The sequence below is a fragment of the Cydia splendana genome, chromosome 2 (assembly GCF_910591565.1).
Source record: "Cydia splendana chromosome 2, ilCydSple1.2, whole genome shotgun sequence".
Lineage (NCBI taxonomy): Eukaryota > Metazoa > Arthropoda > Insecta > Lepidoptera > Tortricidae > Cydia > Cydia splendana.
The window spans coordinates 10,891,404-10,914,113 of NC_085961.1; the positions used below are offsets into that span (position 1 = coordinate 10,891,404).

The window sequence follows — 22,710 nt, forward strand, 5'->3', positions numbered from 1 at the left end:
TTTATTACCAAAAAATTTGAAAGATTATGGCGGGTAGATTCACAACCTGCTGCGTATAATTGTGTTTCGTTGTCAATTGTGTGTTATTCCAGCCGTGTATGATAGGTAATTTATTTACATCAACAGTCAATTTAAAAGTATCTAATCTGTTTTCGTGTATTAATAAATATCCTGAAGCCTTTCTTCAAAGTTTTTTACGTTCGCAACATACTTAGACGCTATTTATGCCTCTTCCCTCCCTGATATTGACGTTGATATTTCTGGTTAAGAATTACAGATGGCATTTCAAAATGGATGCAAAAAAGTTCCACGAGAGGGCTCTCTTTGTCCTATATATTATACATACTACTCTTTGCTTAAATCTATCAGTCAAGGGCTTGACAGACCTTGCAATAAATCCAGGCGATTTTTGACCAATTGCTGCCTTATTGCCGCCTATAGTGCGACATGAAATAGTAGAAATTGAATAAAATGGAACTCAAAAATGTCCATACTAAATTGTTGCCATGTGTAAGCATTTTACGTCAAAAATGTGACAGTTACGTAGAAAGTGGTGCTCTCATTTATTTTCTACTATTTTATGTCGCACTATACGATACCTAAGTAGGTGCAACAAAGTCAATCGCTCTATAATAATTTTTGGTTAACTGCGAGTTCTCAGTTCGGGGCGAACTACTAGTAGTATTTTATATGGCGACTTAGCCAACGCGCGAAAGTTCATTAGTCTTAATAACAAATATATATATTCGAAGTTGCCAATCTGGACTGAGGGGAGGCTGGGCTGTCAGAGAAAATCAGTAGGTACCTTATGGATAGTCGCCATCAGATATATCATAGCGGACTAGGCGCTCACAAGTATCTGAGCACGTCTCTATTGTCAAGACGTTAGAGAGCGTGATCGGATATTGTGAATACCTCGGCCGCCCCGTTATATCTGATGGCGACTATCCATAAGGTACCTACTGATTTTCTCTGACAGCCCAGCCTCCCCTCAGGCCTATATGTCCTGCGGTGAGACTTGCACAGAATGATGGTGACCATCAGTGCACCCAATGTTTTTTATAAGTACTTAGTATCTACATACCTACAGTAAACCGTGCTTAATAAAATCATCTGAAGCACTACCACCAGTTTTAACATTGACATATTCACTCACGTTTAAGTAACTTACTTTCTATGCATCTCGCTCGTACTCGCATATTAGTGCAAGCGAGATGTATAGAAAGTAATTTACGTAGACGCGAGTTAATCTGTCAGTGTCAAAACTGGTGGTAGCCGTACGGATCTTAGTCGAGAAAGCGTAATATTAACAGTGACAAAATGTATAAAAATAAGTTGCAAGGACCTGTGTAAATAACGATTAGCAAAAAAAAATTAAAAGCGCTATACATATAAAAACATCTACATATATCATGCTTAAAAATACCTTGGAAAAGAGCTGATACTCTTCAATCTGCTAAATCGATTTCTTTCAAACATAGCTAAGAACCATCGCAAGGAAACTCGCTGTTACGGGGCTATTCATAAATTACGTCATTTCAAATTAGGGGGGGGGGGGGGTCTGGACATCGGATGACGGTAGAACGACGTAGGAGGAAACGGGGTCATTCGAAGCATGATTTTTGGATGATTTTAGGGGGGGGGGGTCCAAAATTGTCAAAAATCGATGACGTAATTTATGGACAGCCCCTACGTAAAAAAACCGTATCGAAATCGGTCATCCGTTGGAGAGCTACGATGCCACAGACAGACAGACAGACCTTGGTGCCAAACATATAACACCCCTTTTGCGTCAGAGGTTAGTATAGTAACTCAGGTTTAACCGGTTAACCCCGCGTTAGTGGAATGGTGCAAGTGGCGCTAAAAAGTATACGTATATGGTAAGTTGGCGTCACCTGCACCATTCCACTAACGCGGGGTTAACCGGTTAAACCTGAGTTACCATGGTTACCAGTACAATTTGACACTGTGTTAATGGTTTAACCGGCCAACCCCGGGCTAGTGGTATTGTGCAAGTGGCGCTTAGTTACTTAACTAAAATTATTTGTCAACTTAACCTTGGACTTTATTATTCGTGAAGGTTACCCTGGAATTATAAATAAGAATTGGTAACCAAAATAAAGAGATAAAAGTGCTGTGACAAACACATTCACGTAAGGACACGATAAGGTAGACTAGACGATATACTTCGTGCAATCCGTGGTTAACTGCGGAACCCTAAAAACAAGCAAGGTTTATTTAGGTACCTATTTATTTATTTTAAACTTTATTGCCCATAAAAATAAAAAAAGAGGCAAGTTTTGTATGTTTATAGTACGATTCTCGAATAGACGATACGGGCTGATAAAAATGACCTAATCTCATGCTTAAGTCTCATAACCCATAATGTCATAGTACTACATAAGTGTATCGACTGATTACAACTTTCTCGAAGATTAAGACTAGTAGATAATTTAGATAGGCTGTATGCATTATCAACAACAATAATAATGAGTACTTACAAGAAATGGACTATAGAACTGAGTGCAGTAGAATTAGAGCAATTTATTAGAGATGCCACGAATATTCGGCAACTATTCGGTATTCGGCCTATTCGGCCACTTTGCCGAATATTCGGTATTCGGCCGAATGTTGCCTACTCTTCGGCCGAATACCAAATATCTGTTGCACTTACCTAAAAAGAAATATTACTTACACAAAAAAATAACCAAAAACTAGGTATATTTAATATTTAAAATGTATTCTTGGAAAGTAGTTAGTAGATTTTGAGCATTTGTTGATTACAAAGTATTTTATTTTTATCATGGGTCTGATTTGATTGACTCTAATTACATTAATTAATTCTGTTCAACATAAAAAAAATATCTTAGCAAACGTTGTGCTTTGATGGCGAACAGTTTTCATAATAATTGTGACTCAAAATGTTCGCATGCCATGCCGAATATTCTGTCGCCGAATATTCGGTATTCGGCCGAGAGAGGGTCCGAATATTCGGTATTCGGTATTCGGTATTCGGCCAAATTCACTATTCGGGGCATCTCTACAATTTATTGTTGTCTGGGTGTATAGGCCGCCATTAAGTAATTTTGAATTATTTGAAAGCATAATGGAATCTGCCCTACTTAAAATATCATCTTCTAGTAAGAAATTGCTTATATGCGGCGACTTTAATGTAAATATTATGGAAAATTCAACAATGTCTTGTAGATTATTGAATCTCTTTAAATCTTGTAATCTCAACCACATGTTTATGGAGCCCACTAGAGTGACTGCTACTAGTGCAACCTGTATAGATGTCGTAGGCCGATCGTAAGATCAGGCAGCTCGTAATGTTCCTGTGTAATGTTTTGACGATAGTCACATTAAACCAATACATAGGTAGGATAGGTTCGTTAGGTTGCTTCAGATGCCCGAAGGGCAAACTGCCCAGAAATAGGAGCCCTCGACTCAGGGAACGAGTCAAAGATTTTCACGTTTCACGATATGCCTAGGAATTTCACGATATGCCTGATCTTACGATCGGCCGCCGACATAGATAATATTTTCACTGATATTTTTCCTAAAATTACTAAAAAAGTTATCAGCAATTTAGAATCAGACCACTTAAGGTCAATTAATGGTATTTGAGGCATTAAGGAAAAATACCACGAGAAAACAAATAACTTTTGTACCAGTAACCTCGGACCGCGTGGAAAGAATGAACTAACGAAGCAAAGTTTAGTTCAGGCGCTACCCTTTTTTCCGATATGAGTCCTAATAGTATGTATCATTCTTTCACACTTTTATGGATCATTATAATGCGATATTCACCTCAAAATCGGTCGTAGTTAGTGGTGCATCAGTTTTTAGTGAGTGGGCTACTGCGGATTTACATCAACGAAGACGTGAACTCTGTATGCCTTGTATGAGGAACGGCGGTTTAATCAGAGTGATGAATTTAAAGAACATGACAAGGAATATTCGAAGAAGTTTAAAGTAGATTGTCATATAGCTAAGCGAAATTATCTAAGTCAGAAAATAAAAAGTAGTTCCGACATTATTAAAGTAACCTGGAAAGTAATAAATGTGGAGACTGGTCGCTCGAAACACACAATTAAAGAAGTTAAACTAAATATTGATAACAAAATTATAGATTCCAATTTAGAAGTAGCTACAGAATATGAAAAAATTTTCACCGAGGTACCAGTATCCACAACTAAGGATTTAAATTCATCACCCTCATCTGCTGTTACATTATTAAAACATAACGCTCCAGAGTGTCGTGGAGACCTTCATTTTGAACATGTTTGTACCTCAGATCAAAAATAATAGATTACATATGTCTTTGCTCAGATGTAATAAAGGCGTTTAAATCAATTAATGTCAAAAAACTAATGACCTCTGGGGAGTATCTGTCCATGCTGTCAAATCCTTAGTAGAAATTGTAGCGCCTGACTTGGTAGTTATATTTAACAACAGTGTTAATTGCGGCGAGTTTCCTGATCTAATGAAACATAATAGTAAAGTATCTATATATTGTAAATTTAACGAACCCATTAGCGTTTGATTCATTAGCAGCCCGCAAACGCGAGACACTACAAAATGTCATTTATATAATGAATACGAGTAATATGCATGATAACGAAAACTTATCTGTCTTCGCTAATACCGCTGTTGTGTACAATACTTATAGGGCGCGTATCATTTCGAATTACCATTTTATGTCGGACCCACGATTACGCAAAACTGTTACCAATGTCAGGGTTAAGTTATGCTGGAGACAAGCTTAGTGAACTAGGTGTCAATTTCTAAAGTGTTTATCACGAATCCTGTACGGTTACCATCAGTTTGTCACTGACATAAACGCCGTCGAGAACGTAATTTACTTTCTATACATCCCGTTTGCACTAATATGCGAGTGCGAGCGAGATGTATAAAAAGTAAATTACGTTCTCGACGGCGTTTATGTCAGTGACAAACTGATGGTAACCGTACTGCAATCGGTCAACGACCCGATTCGTTTGACGCAAGCGAGTTGGTTGAGGTCTCAATAGAGACCGATTAAAGATTAGTTGAGGCTGGGGGGAGTGAATAGAGGGCGTGTCTGCCAATCATATCTATTACGTGTGAACTTAGCATATCATATAATTCAAAAAATGTTTTTGCATGTTTTTGTGCCATAGGTATAGGTATAGGTATGAATAAATATTTACTTAAAAAAAAATCAAAAAAACGATAAAAATTGTAGTGAATGTTCTTCAGAGATGCCTTTTTGTGTCAGGAACTCTGTTGAGTGTTAGTTACCATGTGTCAAGGCTAGGATTTTTTTTAATCCCATTTGATTCTATGCCAAATTCAAAACATATTTAATTTATTTAACAAACTATAGTAAACTAGTAGTTCGCCCCGAACTGGGAACTCGCGGTTTGCCAAAAATCATGGGCGCCGGCAGCGGGGTGCAAGGGGGTGCACTTGCACCCCCCTGGCAGGAAAGAAAACACATAGGAAAAAATACAAAATATATATTAGCCGACTGCGCCAGCATTATTAAGTTATTGTTTATAAAAACTGAAGGTGTCTAGGTTACTGTCCAAACTCCTCCTTTGAAAATTATATATTGAAAATATATATTGTCCTCCTTTATAAATTGAAAATGAAAAAACTAAATATTTCAAGTTAAAAGTACGTTTTAATCAGCAAATACAATTGAAATATTTACTAATTTATTTAACTTTATTGTACAACAGAAAATACAATCATACAAAAGATGGGATTGCTATAAGGCATTCTCTACCAGTCAACCTTTCGACAAAGCAGATCATTTGTAGGCGGTACAACATCATGTTGTAATTACAAAACAAAGAACGTACTTTAATTACAACAACTCATTCATTTCGGGCATGAGCGCGAATATTTGTTCCTGAGTCATGTGTGATTTCTATGTATTTAAGTATCTATATATCCTTGTCTAAGTACCCACAACGCAAGCCTTATTAACCTCACTGTAGGACTCAGTTAATTTGTGTTATACTCCTTATGTCTTACCTATATTATTTATTTGCTCTATAAAAGTTTTCAATTGTATTTGCTGATTAAAACGTACTTTTGACTTGAAATATTTAGTTTTTTTCATTTTTTCAACAAAAAACATACATATCTCGCAAAATATTTGACCCTATAAGTATGAGTATGTTCTCATTCGATTAAGCGCAAAAAATTACACAAAAATAATACCTCACTCGCCTAGTTTGTAACTTGTGCATATTTTAAAATGAACCCCCTGCGCATACCCCCAGAAAAGGGGGCCGGGCCCCTAAATTTTGATAGGACTCGTCAAATCCTCATTGTTAGTTCGAAGATAAAGCTAAAAAACAAAGTTTCACGGATGTACATATTTTGCCGCCAAATGGCCATTCTTCTTCCTCGCGTTATCCCGGCATTTTTGCCACGGCTCATGGGAGCCTGGGGTCCGCTTGACAACTAATCCCATGATTTGACGTAGGCACTAGTTTTTACGAAAGCGACTGCCATCTGACCTTCCAACCCAGAAGGGAAACTAGGCCTTATTGGGATTAGTCCGGTCTCCTCACGATGTTTTCCTTCACCGAAAAGCGACTGACAAATATCAAATGATATTTTGTACAGTTCCGAAAAACTCATTGGTACGAGCCGGGATTTGAACCCGCGACCTCCGGATTGAAAGTCGCACGCTCTTACCGCTAGGCCACCAGCGCAGCGTTCTGTGAGGATCGCAGTTCAAACCTAACCTAACCCATTTAAAGGCGCGTGCGGTGCGGTGTACGGGGGTTTGAGCGGGAGGGGCTAGTAAGTTTGGCATCATTATACTTTATACCTACATTTTATGGTAGGTAATCATAGTGGTTTATTTAGCTTAGGTATCAGTGGTTTTCCGGATCAAGGTCCGAGTCCGGGTCGAGGTCCAGTTCCGGGTCCAGGACCAGGTCCAGCTCGAGGTCCAGGTCTAGGTCTTGGTCCAGGTCCAAGTCCAGGTCCAAGTCCGGGTCCAGGTCCGGGTTCAGGTCCAGATAAGAGCCCGGATCCGGGTCAGGTCTGGCTCCAGGGCCAGCTCCGTCAAAATCGAAATTCGAAATCGCCAAACGTAGTCATTGAAGAGTTCTGTTCTGATCATCATCAGCAGCAGTCCACTTCATCAAATGCGACAGTTTTTAATGTAAATTCTTGATTTTCTGATGAAAATACACAAATCTCTATACGCATGCCTTTAAGATTTGAGGATTTCCCTCGATTCCTCATGGATACCATCATCAGACCTCGAGCTTGACAAAAATGTGGCTTAAAAACTAACTTGCTTAACAAACATAACGAAAATGACAAATCGCCAAACGTGAACTATGCGTCGTTGAAGAGTTCCGTTCTGATCATCATCAGCAGTTCCACTTCATCAAATGTCACTTTTTGAATGTATGTGCTTCATTTGTTGATAAAAACACAAATAGTCACTAAAGATGTTGCTTTGGCTTTATTTTTGAAACAGAAAAACCGGGCAAGTGCGAGTCGGACTCGCGCACGAAGGGTTCCGTACCATAAAAAAAACGGTCACCCATCCAAGTACTGACCCCGCCCGACGTTGCTTAACTTCGGTCAAAAATCACGTTAGTTGTATGGGAGCCCCACTTAAATTTTTATTTTATTCTGTTTTTAGTATTTGTTGTTATAGCGGCAACAGAAATACATCATCTGTGAAAATTTCAACTGTCTAGCTATCACGGTTCGTGAGATACAGCCTGGTGACAAACGGACGGACGGACGGACGGACGGACAGCGGAGTCTTACCCTTTGGGTACGGAACCCTAAAAAGAGTACACAACAAGCGAACATTGCGTCGTTGACGGATGCGGAGCCAGCCAAGCTGAGAACGAAAAGATGAAACATGATCATATTTACGAAGGCAGAAAATGAAGCGAATGCAGTTATTGAGTAGCCGATCCAATTTGTCGAGAAGTTCTTCATTTATGTCTGGATAGCACATATCACCATAATCAATAATGGGCAGGATTAGGGAATTTATTAATAAGACTTTAGTTTTGATAGGCAGGAAGTGCTTAAGTTTATTAAGAGCGTGAAGGGAACCCATGACCTTTCGACTGATCTCAGTAACCTGTGCTCTCCAACTCATAGTACTGTCCAAAAGAACACCCAAATCTTTGACACTTTGACTGAACCTAATTGGAGTGCCGTCAAAACTTACTGGAGTTACTGCGGCCAAGTCAATTCTTGCAAGCTGTCTGGAACTACCGATAACAATGGCCTGGCACTTCGAAGGATTTACAAAAAGGCCGAACTTTTTAGACCACTGCTGGATATGTGAAAGGTCCCGGTTAAGTTTAACAATGCAAGTCTGAAGGTCAGTTACGGAACACTGGTCGTAAAGTTGCAGGTCATCAGCATACAGATGGTAGGCACAGCAAAGGTCCTGTTATGAAGTTAATAAAGGCGGAAAATAGAAGTGGGGATAAAATTCCTCCTTGAGGCACGCCAGTTACCAGGTCACACCAGTCAGACAAGGACTGGTCAACTCGGACCGCCTGCTGGCGGCCCCCGAGGTAGGTAGCGAACCAGTTAAGGGCTGTTTCCGTAACGTTCATGTGTTTGAGCAGAGCAAGGAGAATGTGAATGGTCAACGGTGTTGAACGCGTTAGAGAAATCAATTAGGACAAGAACCGTGACCAATTGACTCTCCATGCCCCGCCTGATGTCTTCCGTCACCTTAATAAGCGCAGTACTAGTGCTAGGACTTGGTCGGAAACCTGACTGTAAGGGGCTTAAAAGGTTATGTGAATAGACAAATGATGACAGTTGCTTATGAACAACCGTTTCGGCGATTTTAGAGAGAAAAGGGAGAATGGAAATGGGTCTAAAGACTCTAAAGTTATTAAGAGATGTGGGATTACTAATTTTAGGTAACGGAATCACAAACGCTTTGCGCCAAAGAGAAGGGAATTCGCTATCACAGAAGTGGGTTCGTTAGGCTAAAACTGCGACCCTTTACCGAAACGATATGCTACCTACTAGAAAAGTGGGTGGTTTTACCTCCTTAGAAGCCGGTTTATTTTTCTTAAAAATTATTTTCTACTATTTTATGTCGCACTATACGAGTAAGTAGGTGCAACAAAATCGCTCTATAATCGGTATAATTTTTGCCAAACCGCGAGTTCTCAGTTCGGGGCGAACTACTAGTTTATACGTCATAATTTCATAGAAGTTTGACGTTTAAAATGACACTTGCACTGCATGGGCTATCAAAATCGCTGCAGACTTTTCTCGGTCTAACTCTACCGTCATAACCCCGATATTCCGATAATTCACAACAAACACTGATAACGAACACTGCGAAACATGAAGTCATAAATGAGTCGCTTAACTTCAAACTCGGGTAAATCCATCTGTCAGATTATGCGATTTTGGTATTAAGAAAAGGTAATAGGGTAGATATTTGCTGAGAGGGTCGAATGGATTTACCCGAGTTTGAAGTTAAGCGACACAAATGTCATGTGAAAAATGTCGTGCTGACTTTTTTACTATTTTCAAAAAGGTTAGGCTACAGGGCACCTTAACCCGATCGTCTTTGTTTTAGGTTAAAATTGTAGCTGACTAAATTGTCCAGAGGAGTTTTTCTCAAATTTTTGATATCATTCTTCGTTTCCAAAATATCGAGCGCCAAAATCAAAAATTCGGAAAAAATTTAATTCTGTTTTCACTATTTCGGCCTTAACTTTTTTCGCATACGCGTCTTTTGAGCCTTTTTTAATATCATATCTGTTACAACTCTACGAGATATAAGGCAATCGCACTTTTTCGTGAAATCGGGGCCTATACCTACTGGAGCGAACGAAAAGACATTTCCAATGTCAAAAAACCGGCGCTTTTGATGTAGAATTCAAGTACAAAATCCCCTCAAATAATTGCGGTATGCCTAAGTATAACTAGGCCCAAACTTACACTACTTATCTAGGTACCTACCTAATATTTTTGGTTGATTAATTTTAATGTAGGTGATCTGTAATTGTTTTAAAAATGTGATTACTATTTATGTACCTAAATACCAAAGTAGGTAAACATGCAAAGATGCCTTTATCAAGTGTGTTGATATTGTACTTTGATCAAAACGTAATGGAAATAGATTAGGGCTATAACTATTATTAGGAAGCAGATAACCGCGCGATGTACAGTTTACTACCAGTTATCTATTTCATAAAGTATTATGAAACAAAATAGACGGTTCATGAGATTACTGAAACGTTACTTACCTACTTACCTTTACTAAGTACTTATATATCGTTGACAACCAAAACTCATTAATTAATTTCACAAGTTAAGAGCCATAGTGAACCGTACTAGTACCTACCAAAATACGGTTATTTTTTTGCAATTACATAGTTGAGTTTTGGTTGTCGTCTGACGATATACTCGTATACTTACATAATGTATAAGTAATACCGATATTTTAAGCATATGGCACGGATCTGACGAATCGTACCTCACGTACGAAAAAATCGGTTGCCTACTAGTACTACCTACAGCCTTTTTACAATTAGATACCTATTTACTACAGGATAGGTTGGTTGATTGGTGAATTGGTTATTATATAAGGAGCATCGGGGTAACTTCGAAAGCACAGGGTAATTTTGAAAATAGCAAAATCCTACACCTTTTGAAACAAAGTCCCCCGCCGCGTCTGTCTACATGTAAGTCTGTCTGTATGTTTAAGATAAAAACAAAAACTACTGAACTTATTGTACAATGTTTGAAGCAGTAGTTTTAAAGATCAGAATAAATAAATAAGTACCTATAATTACCAATCTGTAGTAATAGTTTATGACCCATTAAAAGTAGGAAGGTACTAGTAGCACGCTTTAATTAGGTGATTTAAATAGTTTTATCTAATTGTTAGGGGCAGGCTAGTTTATGGAATTCATGAAACAAACATGATAAGATACATACGTGTCGGATATTTTATAATTAATTAGGTATATGTAATAGGTCGTTACGTGACATAGTAAACGTTTACGCTAAAAACAGTTTAGAAACAGATTAAATACCCTAATATCCAGAAAAGTAGAGCTAGACCAAGATAACTCTGCGACGATTTTGATAGCACACGCAGTGGTTTTTATGCGTCATAATTTCATAGAAGTTTGACATTTAAAATACCTATCACTTGCACTGCGTGTGCTATCTAAAACGTTGCAGACTTATCTTGGTCTAACTCTACTTGCTTTTCTATAGTATACACTCTATGTGGGAACCTATTTTGACTTGGATCAGCACGCTAACAGTTCGCCGGAGCACCAAAATATTTCGACTGTACTCGGCACCTTTTAAACTTGTTAAGAAAATCAATGGCATTATGCATTGCATAAGACTGATGGTTTGTTGAATCAATAAAAACTACGGACATTGTTATCAGCACATTGCAATCGTTAAAGGGTGACCGCTGAAGTGAAACGGTGGCACCCCTCATCACACAGTGACTAAATATTTAATCAGTATAGCTCTTTACCCCGTAGGTGTCATACACGGGAGTGTAGTTTAAAAAGGTGATCAGTTACTTTAAAAAAATGTAACACATAGTAGGAGTACGGTTTTAACTTCTAAAGGTACTTTGAATATATTTATTGAAAGCTGATGACATCAAAGAAATGTTGTACCTACTTACTGGCCGTGATATACATGAACAAGATAATATCTAGAATATTAAAATTATTTTTAATTTAACAAATATGACTTTCATCGTCGTGTCATTAATTGTCATTAAACAAGTCGAATAACGCTTCTCATGTAGACAAGTGGTGAATTGTAAATTAACCTGATGCTAGTAGAGTAGGCAAGTCTTACGTAATTTATAGTAGGTAGACTTAAACCAAGAAAATTCTGCGGCGATTTTGATAGCCTACGCAGTGCAAGTGTCATTTTTAACGTCAAACTTCTATGAAATTATGACGTATAAATAACACTTGCCCTGCGTAGGCTATCAAAATCGCTGCAGACTTTTCTTAGTGTAACTTTAATAGAGCTTTGAGAGGTTTCAGGCAACTGTGGAATTATTTAAGTGTATATTATTTGATTGCATTGTGTAATCGCGCGATGCAAGTTCAAGGAGCATTGTTGTCAGGGACAACGCTACGCTGATTGCGTTACTAGGCAACCGCGTAGTGCTGGTGAATCATTGCGGACAACACTAAAAACAGGTGAGCTGTACTTAATAGCAAAATAAAGTGTAGGTCTTAAATTAATAGTGGCACTTCTTTTCAGACTTCAATATACATAATAGTGAGCAATGCAATACGGATAAGAATAAATTACGTACCTATTTCTTCTTTGAAAAGTAACGTGATGTCGATTTTAGTAGATTGTGTCTCAAGGGAGCAAACTTATATATTGAAACAATTAAACGGCACCTATTGAAAAAATCTCGTATCTCACACTGCTACTCAAAGTTTAAAGGCAGGCAAAGGTACCACATTTTTCTTTTGATCAACAGAACAATAAGATACGAGTTTTTTTTACAAAGTAGTGCCGATATTTTGTGGCGTGGGTGCAGTGGCGGATTTGCCCTAAGGCCCAGTAGCAGGGCCAAGATATTTAGGGGCGGCAAATTGTGACAAAAAATTCGCTGATGATAACAAGAAATAACTCAAAATGTAGTCAATATGATGCGTGCTGAGAAAGGGGTGGCTGCAGGGCCTGGGGCCTAGGGCGGCAAAGACTGCAAATCCACCACTGCGTGGATGTCAGTGGGCATACATTGAATCCTGAGCACATATTGAACGCCCAAGGTGGAAATATTTTTGCTACCACGTGACACATATTGCTTTTCACATCACCTATGAGGAAATTATTGATACAAAATAATAATATATATTTAAGCTAAAAAAATTACTTCTGCACGTACATAATCGATCAAAAATAAATATTAATCGATTATGTGCACAGTACATACTATTTTCAATTATTTTACAATTACTGGCAATAACATTTCCTAGAACAGAAAACTGCCATTTTGATCCCTCCTAGCAAGGAAGAAAAAGCCCTTTCCCGAATACACCTATTCGGGAAAGGGCTTTTTCTAAAAGTATTTTCCGGCAATACAGACCGCATTTCATATTATTTTTCATATTATTTTTTGGTGATATGAAAAATAATATGAAATGCGGTCTGTATTGCCGGAAAATACTTTAACTGCTTATAACGATTAAGGGATAATTTACGCTAGAACGGTCCGGGTCCGAGCCGAGGCGTGCGAAACTCTTATTTAGGTATGTTGTCGTTGATCATTGATCAAAGATGCTTTCTAAAGAAAACGAAGTGTCGGACGCCCCGTCCTGGACCAGGACCGTTCTACCGTGAGTAAATACCTAGGTCTACTTATTTGCAGTTTTTCCATTTTTAATCCACTCAATTTAATGTTTAGGTAGTTTCAACTTAAATAATTAAAAGTACGTAACGCTATCTGGCTAATGCCTATCTAGGTACCTTACCTGTCTTATTACCTATGCAGTTAGGTACTGTTGTATTGACCTCTATTAGCATAGCGTGCCGAGCAAGGTTAAGACAATTGCATTCACCCAGTCTCATAGTAGGTATTTCGCTGGGTAATTGACCTGTTACGTAAATAACGTTGTTTACGAAGTCAAAAGCCGCCTAATGGGCCCTCATTTCAGTTGTTTACAATCAGAAGACTAAGTTGCTCCTAATTTCTTTTAATGATATTCTTTGTTCTCGATCAATCAATCTCATAAAGTTCAGTGGCGTAGAGTGGGTTTGTGCCAAAATCGCCAAGCCTCATTATGTCTTGCTAGAGCCCTCTTTCATGTGCCGCCTGATGAGGCCATCCCCCCACCCTAGCCCTCCCGTCGCTACGCCATTAATTAAGTCCTATTTTGATCAATCAGTTACTGCAAGAACCCGATTTAGTGAAAACGCGTTACCTCTAGTAAAAACTGGTTTTCCGTAATGCTTTCGCGAAACCGCGTTTACTTAACTGCACTCAACTTCTCTTTTCTGCATGGTCTAATAAAACATGGTCTTCTATTCCCAGAGTGACACGGGCCTACGTCACAATAACATTGCCACTTTATTTCAACATAACATGTTACATGGGTACATTATACCTATGCTTAATAAGTTAAAATATTTCTTTATAAGTTTATAATTTTCATTTATATGTATTTTATCTTAAATTTTACAATAACACGTCATTTTTAATTATACGTTAGCAATATCTTCCGATTCACGAAAGAAATTTCAGACGTTCGGGTAATTCTGTTTACATTACTGGCAACACAGGATAGCGCTGTCACATTTGACAATTCGGATCTAGATAACTTCATGCCCTGACCGTCATCCTTGTCGAACGCGTGTTAATTGTTATTTCCTTCTCGCTCAGTGTCAGCAGTCGCAGTGTTTTCCAAACTTTTCACGTCGTAAGCTTGGTAATTAATGTGTAACTGTGAATTAGTTTTTCAAACGTTTGTCATGTATAGATAAATAAAGTTTAATTTAATACATTAGATTTGTTTTATTTTACTATGTTTCTACATGAATAACTTAAAATTAATGCCGTTAAAATAATTTTCACCGTTGGTTAAAATTCTCCCACATTTCAAAGTTTGAGAACCTGTAAACAGCATGATGACGTAGGCCCGTGTCAGTTAGGTCATACGTGAATCTCGGAATAGAGTACTAGGCGGAGTATATTATTATACCATGTCTTTTCTGTATCTTATGCATACCCTACCTATCTACCTACCTACTACATCACAAATTGACGGTTGTATACCTACCTACCGACTTTATTGAATATATTTACCTTAGTTATTCATACACGCATATATAGGTAGGTATATTATTAGCCACCACGCTTTAATCGTAATAATCTAAATAGTTACCTACCCTCAGCCTACCCTCCTCTACGTGTTAAAGTTGCCAACGTAGCGATTTATTTCGTGTTGAAGAGAGACAGGTTTATTCACCTTATGCCGGTATGAAGTATGGGGTTTACCACGGTGTAACTGCAGTGGGCGGGCAGTAATTACATAGATGCCTGGCCCGATAGCCGCGGCCACCGCCTTACAAACCCCCGCTAACTATCGGGATAGCGCATTTACAGACCACGGCTTCATCATAACGCCATGAAAACCGTTGGCTGAAAACGTTTCTTGCCCCAAAATGTCTTACGAATATAAATCTCGTCATTTCTTCTTTGAAGTAAAACACAAAAGGAAGATAAAAAAGAAAGTGACGTTCTTGGTAGTTAAACGCCTTTTAATTCAGGTTAAAGCTAGGTTTAGACACGCGATTGTAGAGGTAATTTGTTGTTTGTTTTTTAGTTGCCTGCGAGGGAAGGTTTGACAACGCCGCGGAGCGCTCGGGCTCCGGTGGCGAGGAGGACTGGGACGCTCCCACATCAGCGATTGAGAAGGGAGGTGAGACAAAAATAGCTTACAAACATTTTAAAACATTTTATAGATGCAGTTAAAATAATATGGTTTGTGTAGGTATATGGTGAACATGATACATACATTACTTGCATTAGGGTGTTCACAGGTATAAAATTTTGCGCCTACATAAAAAAATATACAAAAAGAGAGATTGCTATTATTTTCACGCAGGCGTTATTATGTTCCGTTCAGAAATCGCTAGACAGTCCACCGGAGATGGATTCCCCAGGCGGCAGCGTAAGCAGTGACTTGCGGCGGCAGAATGATGAGCTTCGCGCTCGTTTGGCCGGCGAAGCAGCGGACCATAGGCGTCGGCTTGATGCATACCGCCGCGCGCAGCAAGGGCAGGCAGCGTTGGTATCGAGACTCCAAGCAAAGGTATATATTATTATATATATTTTAAAACTGTTTTAAATAATAACGAAGAATGTTTTTGGTTCTTAATTATGACTGATAAAATTTCGAGATTTAATTTATAATTTGTATGTTTGATGTCTTTATTTCCGAACGTACTTGACAGTTATTAAAATGTCACATTGACAGTGACATTTTACAAAGCTATATTTTATTTATTTTGTTTTGATTCTACGTGCTAAAACAGATTATTTTCATTTATTTCGGAATTGTGCTCTTAAAATCACGTACCTCACGTTGTAATTATTAATTTAACAACTATGCTTCATTATCTACATAAAATTCACGCTAAAATCAAGTAAGTGTTAAATTTACAAAGTTACCAAATTCTTATAAACTTAAAATTACTAATATTATTTTTTCCTTCTTCTTTTATATACAATCACGATAGGGCAGCCACAGTTCGAATAAATTCATAAATAGCGAGTGCAAATAAGTACGATATACTTTAAAATTCCATTGCGAATCGGTGTATTTAACACCACCCATAGTATTTTTTTGTGATTTGTTCTGCAGGTGCTACAATACAAGCAGCGATGCTCAGAGCTTGAGCAGCAGATGCATGAGACGACGCCGCGCAGCGACAGCTACCGCGCGAAGCCTGCGTCCGCCGTCGCGCTGCCGGCGCCGGCCGCTCTGCCGTCCGCCTCCAGCTTGGACACTCGTCGGGACGAGCGCATCGCTGATCTCGAAACTGCTTTGAGGCGGTTGGATGAGGAGAAATTCAAGTAAGTTTGTTGAGAGCTGCTCAATTCTTGCTAATGCTTTTATAAATCTCAAGATTTATGTTTATTACTTGATGGTAATGAAAGAGGCCTTGGTGTTGTACTCAATCTTGTATCAAGTAGAATGAAGCGAGTTCTTACTAATGTTAATAAGGCTACGTGTGATATTACTGTTTTGGAATATAGGGCTAAGTACAACATATTTAGGAAAGTCATAAGGTATTCTAAAAGGACCGCGGTCCAAACTGAAATTTCTAAGACCAAAAATTGTTCTAAAGGCATATGGGGTATCGTAAACAAGTATAGAAATAAATTGTGTAAGAATAATCAAAAACAACTGTCTTTGAACATAGATAACAGAACCATAATAGATCCTAGAGAGGTCGCTGACGCTTTTTCAACGCAGTTTGACCATGCTAAATCTCCAAGCTCTGGTGATTTGAATGCCGCAGTTCATTGTCTGCATCTAGGAAATAATAACAATAGTAGGTACTATAAAGATATTTCGTGGAAACCATTTACGCCATCAGAGATAACAAAGACAGTACAGCACATGAAAAACAAAAAATCTTGCGGGCATGATGAAATGCCAATTTTAGTAATTAAAAATTGCATAGATATATTAGCTAAGCCACTTGCATGTTTCTTTAACAATTGCTTCGATCGTGCTGTCTTCCCTGACCAACTAAAGGTGTCTAGAGTTCTCCCGGTTTACAAGAAAAGTGTAAAAAGTGTCCCGAAAAACTACCGGCCTATAGCGCGTCTGCCAGTGGTCTCAAAAATCTTTGAAAAGCTGATTAAAACGCGACTTTTAAAACATCTCCAGGAGAATGATATAATTAACCCGCGACAATTCGGTTTCCAGAAGAATAAGGGAACAGCAGATGCCATAGATGCCCTAATCGATGATGTGATCACTAAACTACATGATCGTAAAAGAGTTGTAGGACTATTCCTTGACCTGAGTTCCGCATTTGACACGGTCGACCATGTGATTCTAATGGAAAAGCTTAAATTTTATGGAATCAGGGGTAATGCGTATCATCTCTTAGCTAGCTATCTTCAAAACAAGAACCAATATGTCGAAATAAATAATTTTGAAGTTAGTGGTGAATGTAGAGTTGATATTCCTGTTAAATCAAAGTTAGTTAGAGTAAACAGAGGGGTACCACAGGGCTCCATATTGGGCCCTATACTTTTCCTCCTATTTGCTAATGACCTAGTCAATTATGTGCTTGATTGTCTTTGCTGATGACACAAACGCAGTGATATCTGCGAATAGCATGGCCGAGCTCAATAGTATTACCAATAGTGCTATTTCAGCCTTCACCCATTGGTTCACGTCTAATAACTTACGCCTGAATTCAGACAAGACCCAAGCTTTACTATTCAAACTAAACGCCAAGAAAACTGACAAACTTGATGTTACTATGGACCAAGTCAGTTTGAATACTGCTGATCACGTTAAATTTCTAGGAGTTTACATTGACGCTAATCTAAATTGGAAGCGAGAGTTGGAGGCTATAGTAAATTCGATCCATTCCGCTTGTTATGCCCTTAGAAGCCTCAGAGATGTGTTTGATCTAGATCAACTCAAAATTGTTTATTATGCCCTAGTAGAGTCAAGATTGCGGTACAGTATAAGGTTTTGGGGAAATAGTTTTTTATATAATATAAACGGAGCCTTAATTGCCCAGAAAAGAGCAATTCGAGCAATGGTACGCATTCCTACTCTGGGTTCATGTAGAGAGTTTTTTCAAAAACTAGGTATTCTCACGGGTCCCAGCTTGTACGTCCTCATTCTTCTTACCCAGTTTGTGAAAGACGTTGCTAAAGTTTGTACAGTTGAAGAACAGGAGTCTCGCCTAGCCACAAGGACAAAAAACATAAAGCACAGTTTCATTCCAAAGCTTCAGGTAGCTAAACATTGTGAAAGATATCAGGCGGTCACTATATTTAATAAGCTCCCTACTGACCTAAAAGTAATTACGGACTGGTTCTTATTTAAGCGTAAGTTGAAGTCGTTCTTATTGACTAGATGCTCCTATAGTATTGAGGAAATATATGATAGGTCCTAACATAAGGTATTTATAATTGTTATTTAGTATTAGTATTAATGGTTTATTGTTGTTATTTATAAAATGTATTTAATGTGATTTCTGACACAATGATTGTATTGTTTAAGAATAGAATAAATGAAATGAAAAAAATGAAAATGACTCCCTACTAGATAATGCACTCAAATGAATGCAATTGCAACTGATGGAAGACATGAACTTGGCCAAGGACCTGGTCCTCAAGAAAATGACATGATGTTGTGATCCTCAGTTTTGAGAAACTTACTGATGTTCATACATCGGGGTTTTGGGTGCAGGAATGTTTTACACTAGCCAAGTAGTTTACTACCTATTTTTGATTCATAGTTTGGTAATAATTTTACACTAAATAAAGTGACAAATACAATATTCCCGTACCCAAAACCCTGATCTATGTTGAAGATTGTATTTGGATACTACTGCACTTATTTATTGAATTGATGGATAGCATATGATCATGTGATTTACAAATGATGTCAATATTAAGACTTGCATTCTTGTTTAGGTGTGAAAAGCTGGTGAACCAGAACAACCTGCTACGAGACCAGCTCGAGGAGTCCCATCAGCTCAATGAGGCATTAACTAATGACTTGCAGAAGCTCACCAATGACTGGGAGGCTCTCCGGGACGAGATGACTGTCAAAGAGGATGAGTGGAAGGATGAGGAACAGGTTAGTCATCCAATTAATCAATTGTGTTTTGATTTTATAATAATTAACTTGTGGAATTACAACACACTCCAGTAGCTTTCTTGGTGTAAGTTTATTCTTAGTGTATTACCACGAACTTGACAAATCTGGATAACTATTGTGAAAAAAAAAATGATCTTACAGTTTTCAAATTCAGTCGCAGAAGCATTCCCTAGTTGGGACTACACATTCTTTTATTTAAAATGCCACTGTACACAAAATGAGTTTATATGTACATATACATACATATGTACATATAAACTCATTCTGTCTAGTTGAGCTGCTAACACTCACAGACTTACACATCAATTACCCACCCCGGTTTTATAATCACAAATTTAAAAGACAACATTGATATGATTAACATGCTCCATACCAATGGCCTTTTGCCCAGTGTTGCCAGTTGTAAAATTGTAACTTTCTTTACCTGTTTCAGGCATTCAACGACTACTACACCAGCGAGCACAACCGCCTGTTGAGCCTCTGGCGCGAGGTGGCCTCCGTGAAGCGTTTCTTCTCCGAGCTGCAGTCGACCACGGAGCGCGACCTGTATCGAGTAAAGAACGACTTCGAGTCGGCCACGCGCGAGCTTGTGGGCACGCTCAGTGGGTACGCTATTAATGCGTATGCACAGGGAGTGAGGGTAAATGTTTCTCTCTTTTTACCTCCCCTTGTTTCTTCTTCTATGAGTTGCAGTCGAGCTCGGAGCGCGACCTGTATCGAGTGAAGGACGACTTCCAGTCGGCCACGCGCGAGCTTGTGGGCACGCTCAGTGGGTACGCTATTAAGAGCCAACGGGAGTGGTCATTTCTCCATACAAACGTACTCCTCGTTTTCCTCCGTGGTTTTTGAAGCTAGAGCAATGATTTTTTCAACACAGATTAATATTGTCAATATCTGGGTCGGACCGTTTTGCTTTTTTTGATATTTTTGTTTTTTAAGGCGCTAGAGCCCTTCAAAAATGGCCAAAATGGCCTAATTGACTATGCCGCAATGAGAGGCGTGGCATTCAAAACTGATATCAATTAGCCAAAAAAGCAAAACGGTCCGACACAGATAATTTCGTAATCATTTAGATTTCCAAATTTGGTTACGATTGGTTAAGTTTTGGAGGAGGAAACAGAGGAAGGAGTACGAAACCTCGATTTTTGAGATTTTTACGCAGGATTTTTCGCCTTGTCCTTATCGCACTACTTTTAGGTGCCGCTTCCGTTAGCGAGACGGGTATATTTACCTAAAATATTTAAAACTCAGCTCCTGTTTCGTCTTAATGCGTATGCACAGGGAGTGAGGGTAAATGTTTCTCTCTTCTTACCTCCCCTTGTTTCTTCTTCTATGAGTAAAGTATTATATTTCTTTCATCTATATGTTTTTAATACTTATATATTTATTTTGGTATAGATAAGCGTAGACTATCTGTCTCTCCAAGCTGCAATAGTCCTCTGGCCTCAACCTGTTTCGAGTGGACAACGACTTGTAGTCCCCTAGGTGCGAGTTACTCGTGTACATGGGGTGAATGGATAAATGTAATTGTTGTTATATCTCATAATTATTGATCACTTATGTATTTTTTAGAAACGCGCGCGCTCGTGTTCACTAACTCAGTAAATCTTTACTACAAAAAATATTACACAAAAATCCAAAATATATATGTAATGAATAAGGCGCTTAATGGTACTTTTTCTGTATAGCCTCAAACCGACCACCACTCAACGCCAGGCGTGACGTCAACTCCGAACATAACAGTGGAGACTTTGCGAATAGATCTGCGCGAAGTGACGTCACAGCGCGACGCGGCGCAAGCCGAGCTGCGCGAGCGAGACGCGCGCATACAACGTCTGCTGGGGGAGCTGCAGGGGTTGGTGAGTGTCTGCAAATTGATAAGATAGACATCGGTTACACGCTAATTCTGGCGTCAGTTCAGTCCATCAGTCCATTCAAGTTTTGACTGATGCCAGAATGATGGAAAATGAACACGGTTACATGATCAGTCCAGACTGACAAGTTGACAACAGACTGATAGAATTACGACACAGTCGCCGTTTGGACACAGAACGCAACACAGTCATTTAGTCTTGTCTAATATAGTGACTGACGCGAGAATGACACGAACAGGTTACACGATCAGTCTCCTATCAGTTTTCTGTCATTCAAAATGGTCTGACGAATATTATCTAAAAATTTAAATTTTCATTATTCCGCGTGCTACACGATAACTCTCCCGTCAGTCTGTCCAGACTGATGGACTGAACTGACGCCAGAATTAGCGTGTAACCGATGTCATACGGTTTACACCAGCGTAAGACATTGGTTCCTTAATCCTTTGACTACCGAAGACGTCAAACTGACGCGAACGGTTACAGCCCAATTTCAACTTTCGTTCAAAGGGTTAAGTAAGGAACTTAATAAATAAAAATAAAATAAAATAAAATGCATTTATTTCAGACAAACATGGTCCATATTTTGTTAGTACATCTTAACAATTTAAAAACTTATAGCTAAGGTTAACTTAAAAAATAAACTTAAATGACTATCTTAGGTACTAATGACAAATGCAGAGAGGACCAGTGCCTTATCAGGCCACTGTCCCATCTGTCAGCAACAACGGCCAGGAGACTGTGGCGGCTGTCGCGCACCCTGCGGAGCGTCCCGGCGCAGCGCTTGCGCAGTGTCGCGTGGAATCCGTCCACAAGTCCACATGAGCATCAGCGAACATGCCGGACGCACTGCAGTACCGAGGCAGCCGCAACAGTACCCTGAACGCGTCATTATATTGTACGCGCATGGCGTTAAAAGCCCTTTGCGTATATCGAGTCCACAGGCTGCAGGTGTACAGCGATGTACGTAATATGTCTTAAGGTCATGTTCCATGTCTGGACTGACAGCACAGTAGCAGTGAATGTTGAAGGACTTATATTTTCATAATTTGACCGTTATACAGGAGGAACGTTACGAGGTTGCGGAAGCTATGTGCTCCGAAGCGAACGCCATGCGGTCCGCGTTGGAGGAAGTGGCTCGAGCGCTCATACAGGACTCCGAAGCTGACGTGCCGTCGCAACATCTGCATATAGCTGACAGGTATCGAAATTAAAGTGATATGAATAGGGTTAAAGACAGTTTTTAGGGCTAACGCAATTGTCACACTGATGACCACGCTCCTCCGGTGTCTGAGCGAGACAGCACTATTAATTTTTATAGCGACGGGACACCGGAGCGGCGGGCGGGTATGCATCCAATGGGAAGACCGCCAGTCAGTAGGTTTAAATAATACCAAAATATTGCTCTTTTACGCTGAGGCAAAAACGCGCGTGAATTGGAATAAAAG

At 39.1% G+C, this 22,710-nt stretch overlaps 1 protein-coding gene across 1 annotated transcript in view; it reads left to right on the forward strand.

Moving 5' to 3' along the window:
- The window catches only part of LOC134800907 (rootletin), a 96,218-nt gene that overhangs the window by 37,445 nt on the left and 36,063 nt on the right, over positions 1 to 22,710 (forward strand). Inside the window, exons 2-8 of the mRNA XM_063773443.1 lie at positions 15,351 to 15,446; positions 15,654 to 15,839; positions 16,392 to 16,603; positions 19,202 to 19,367; positions 19,822 to 20,028; positions 21,077 to 21,247; positions 22,327 to 22,463. Of these exons, the coding sequence (XP_063629513.1) occupies positions 15,678 to 15,839; positions 16,392 to 16,603; positions 19,202 to 19,367; positions 19,822 to 20,028; positions 21,077 to 21,247; positions 22,327 to 22,463 (1,055 nt within the window). The 5' untranslated portion in view covers positions 15,351 to 15,446; positions 15,654 to 15,677. The remainder of the gene's footprint in view (positions 1 to 15,350; positions 15,447 to 15,653; positions 15,840 to 16,391; positions 16,604 to 19,201; positions 19,368 to 19,821; positions 20,029 to 21,076; positions 21,248 to 22,326; positions 22,464 to 22,710) is intronic.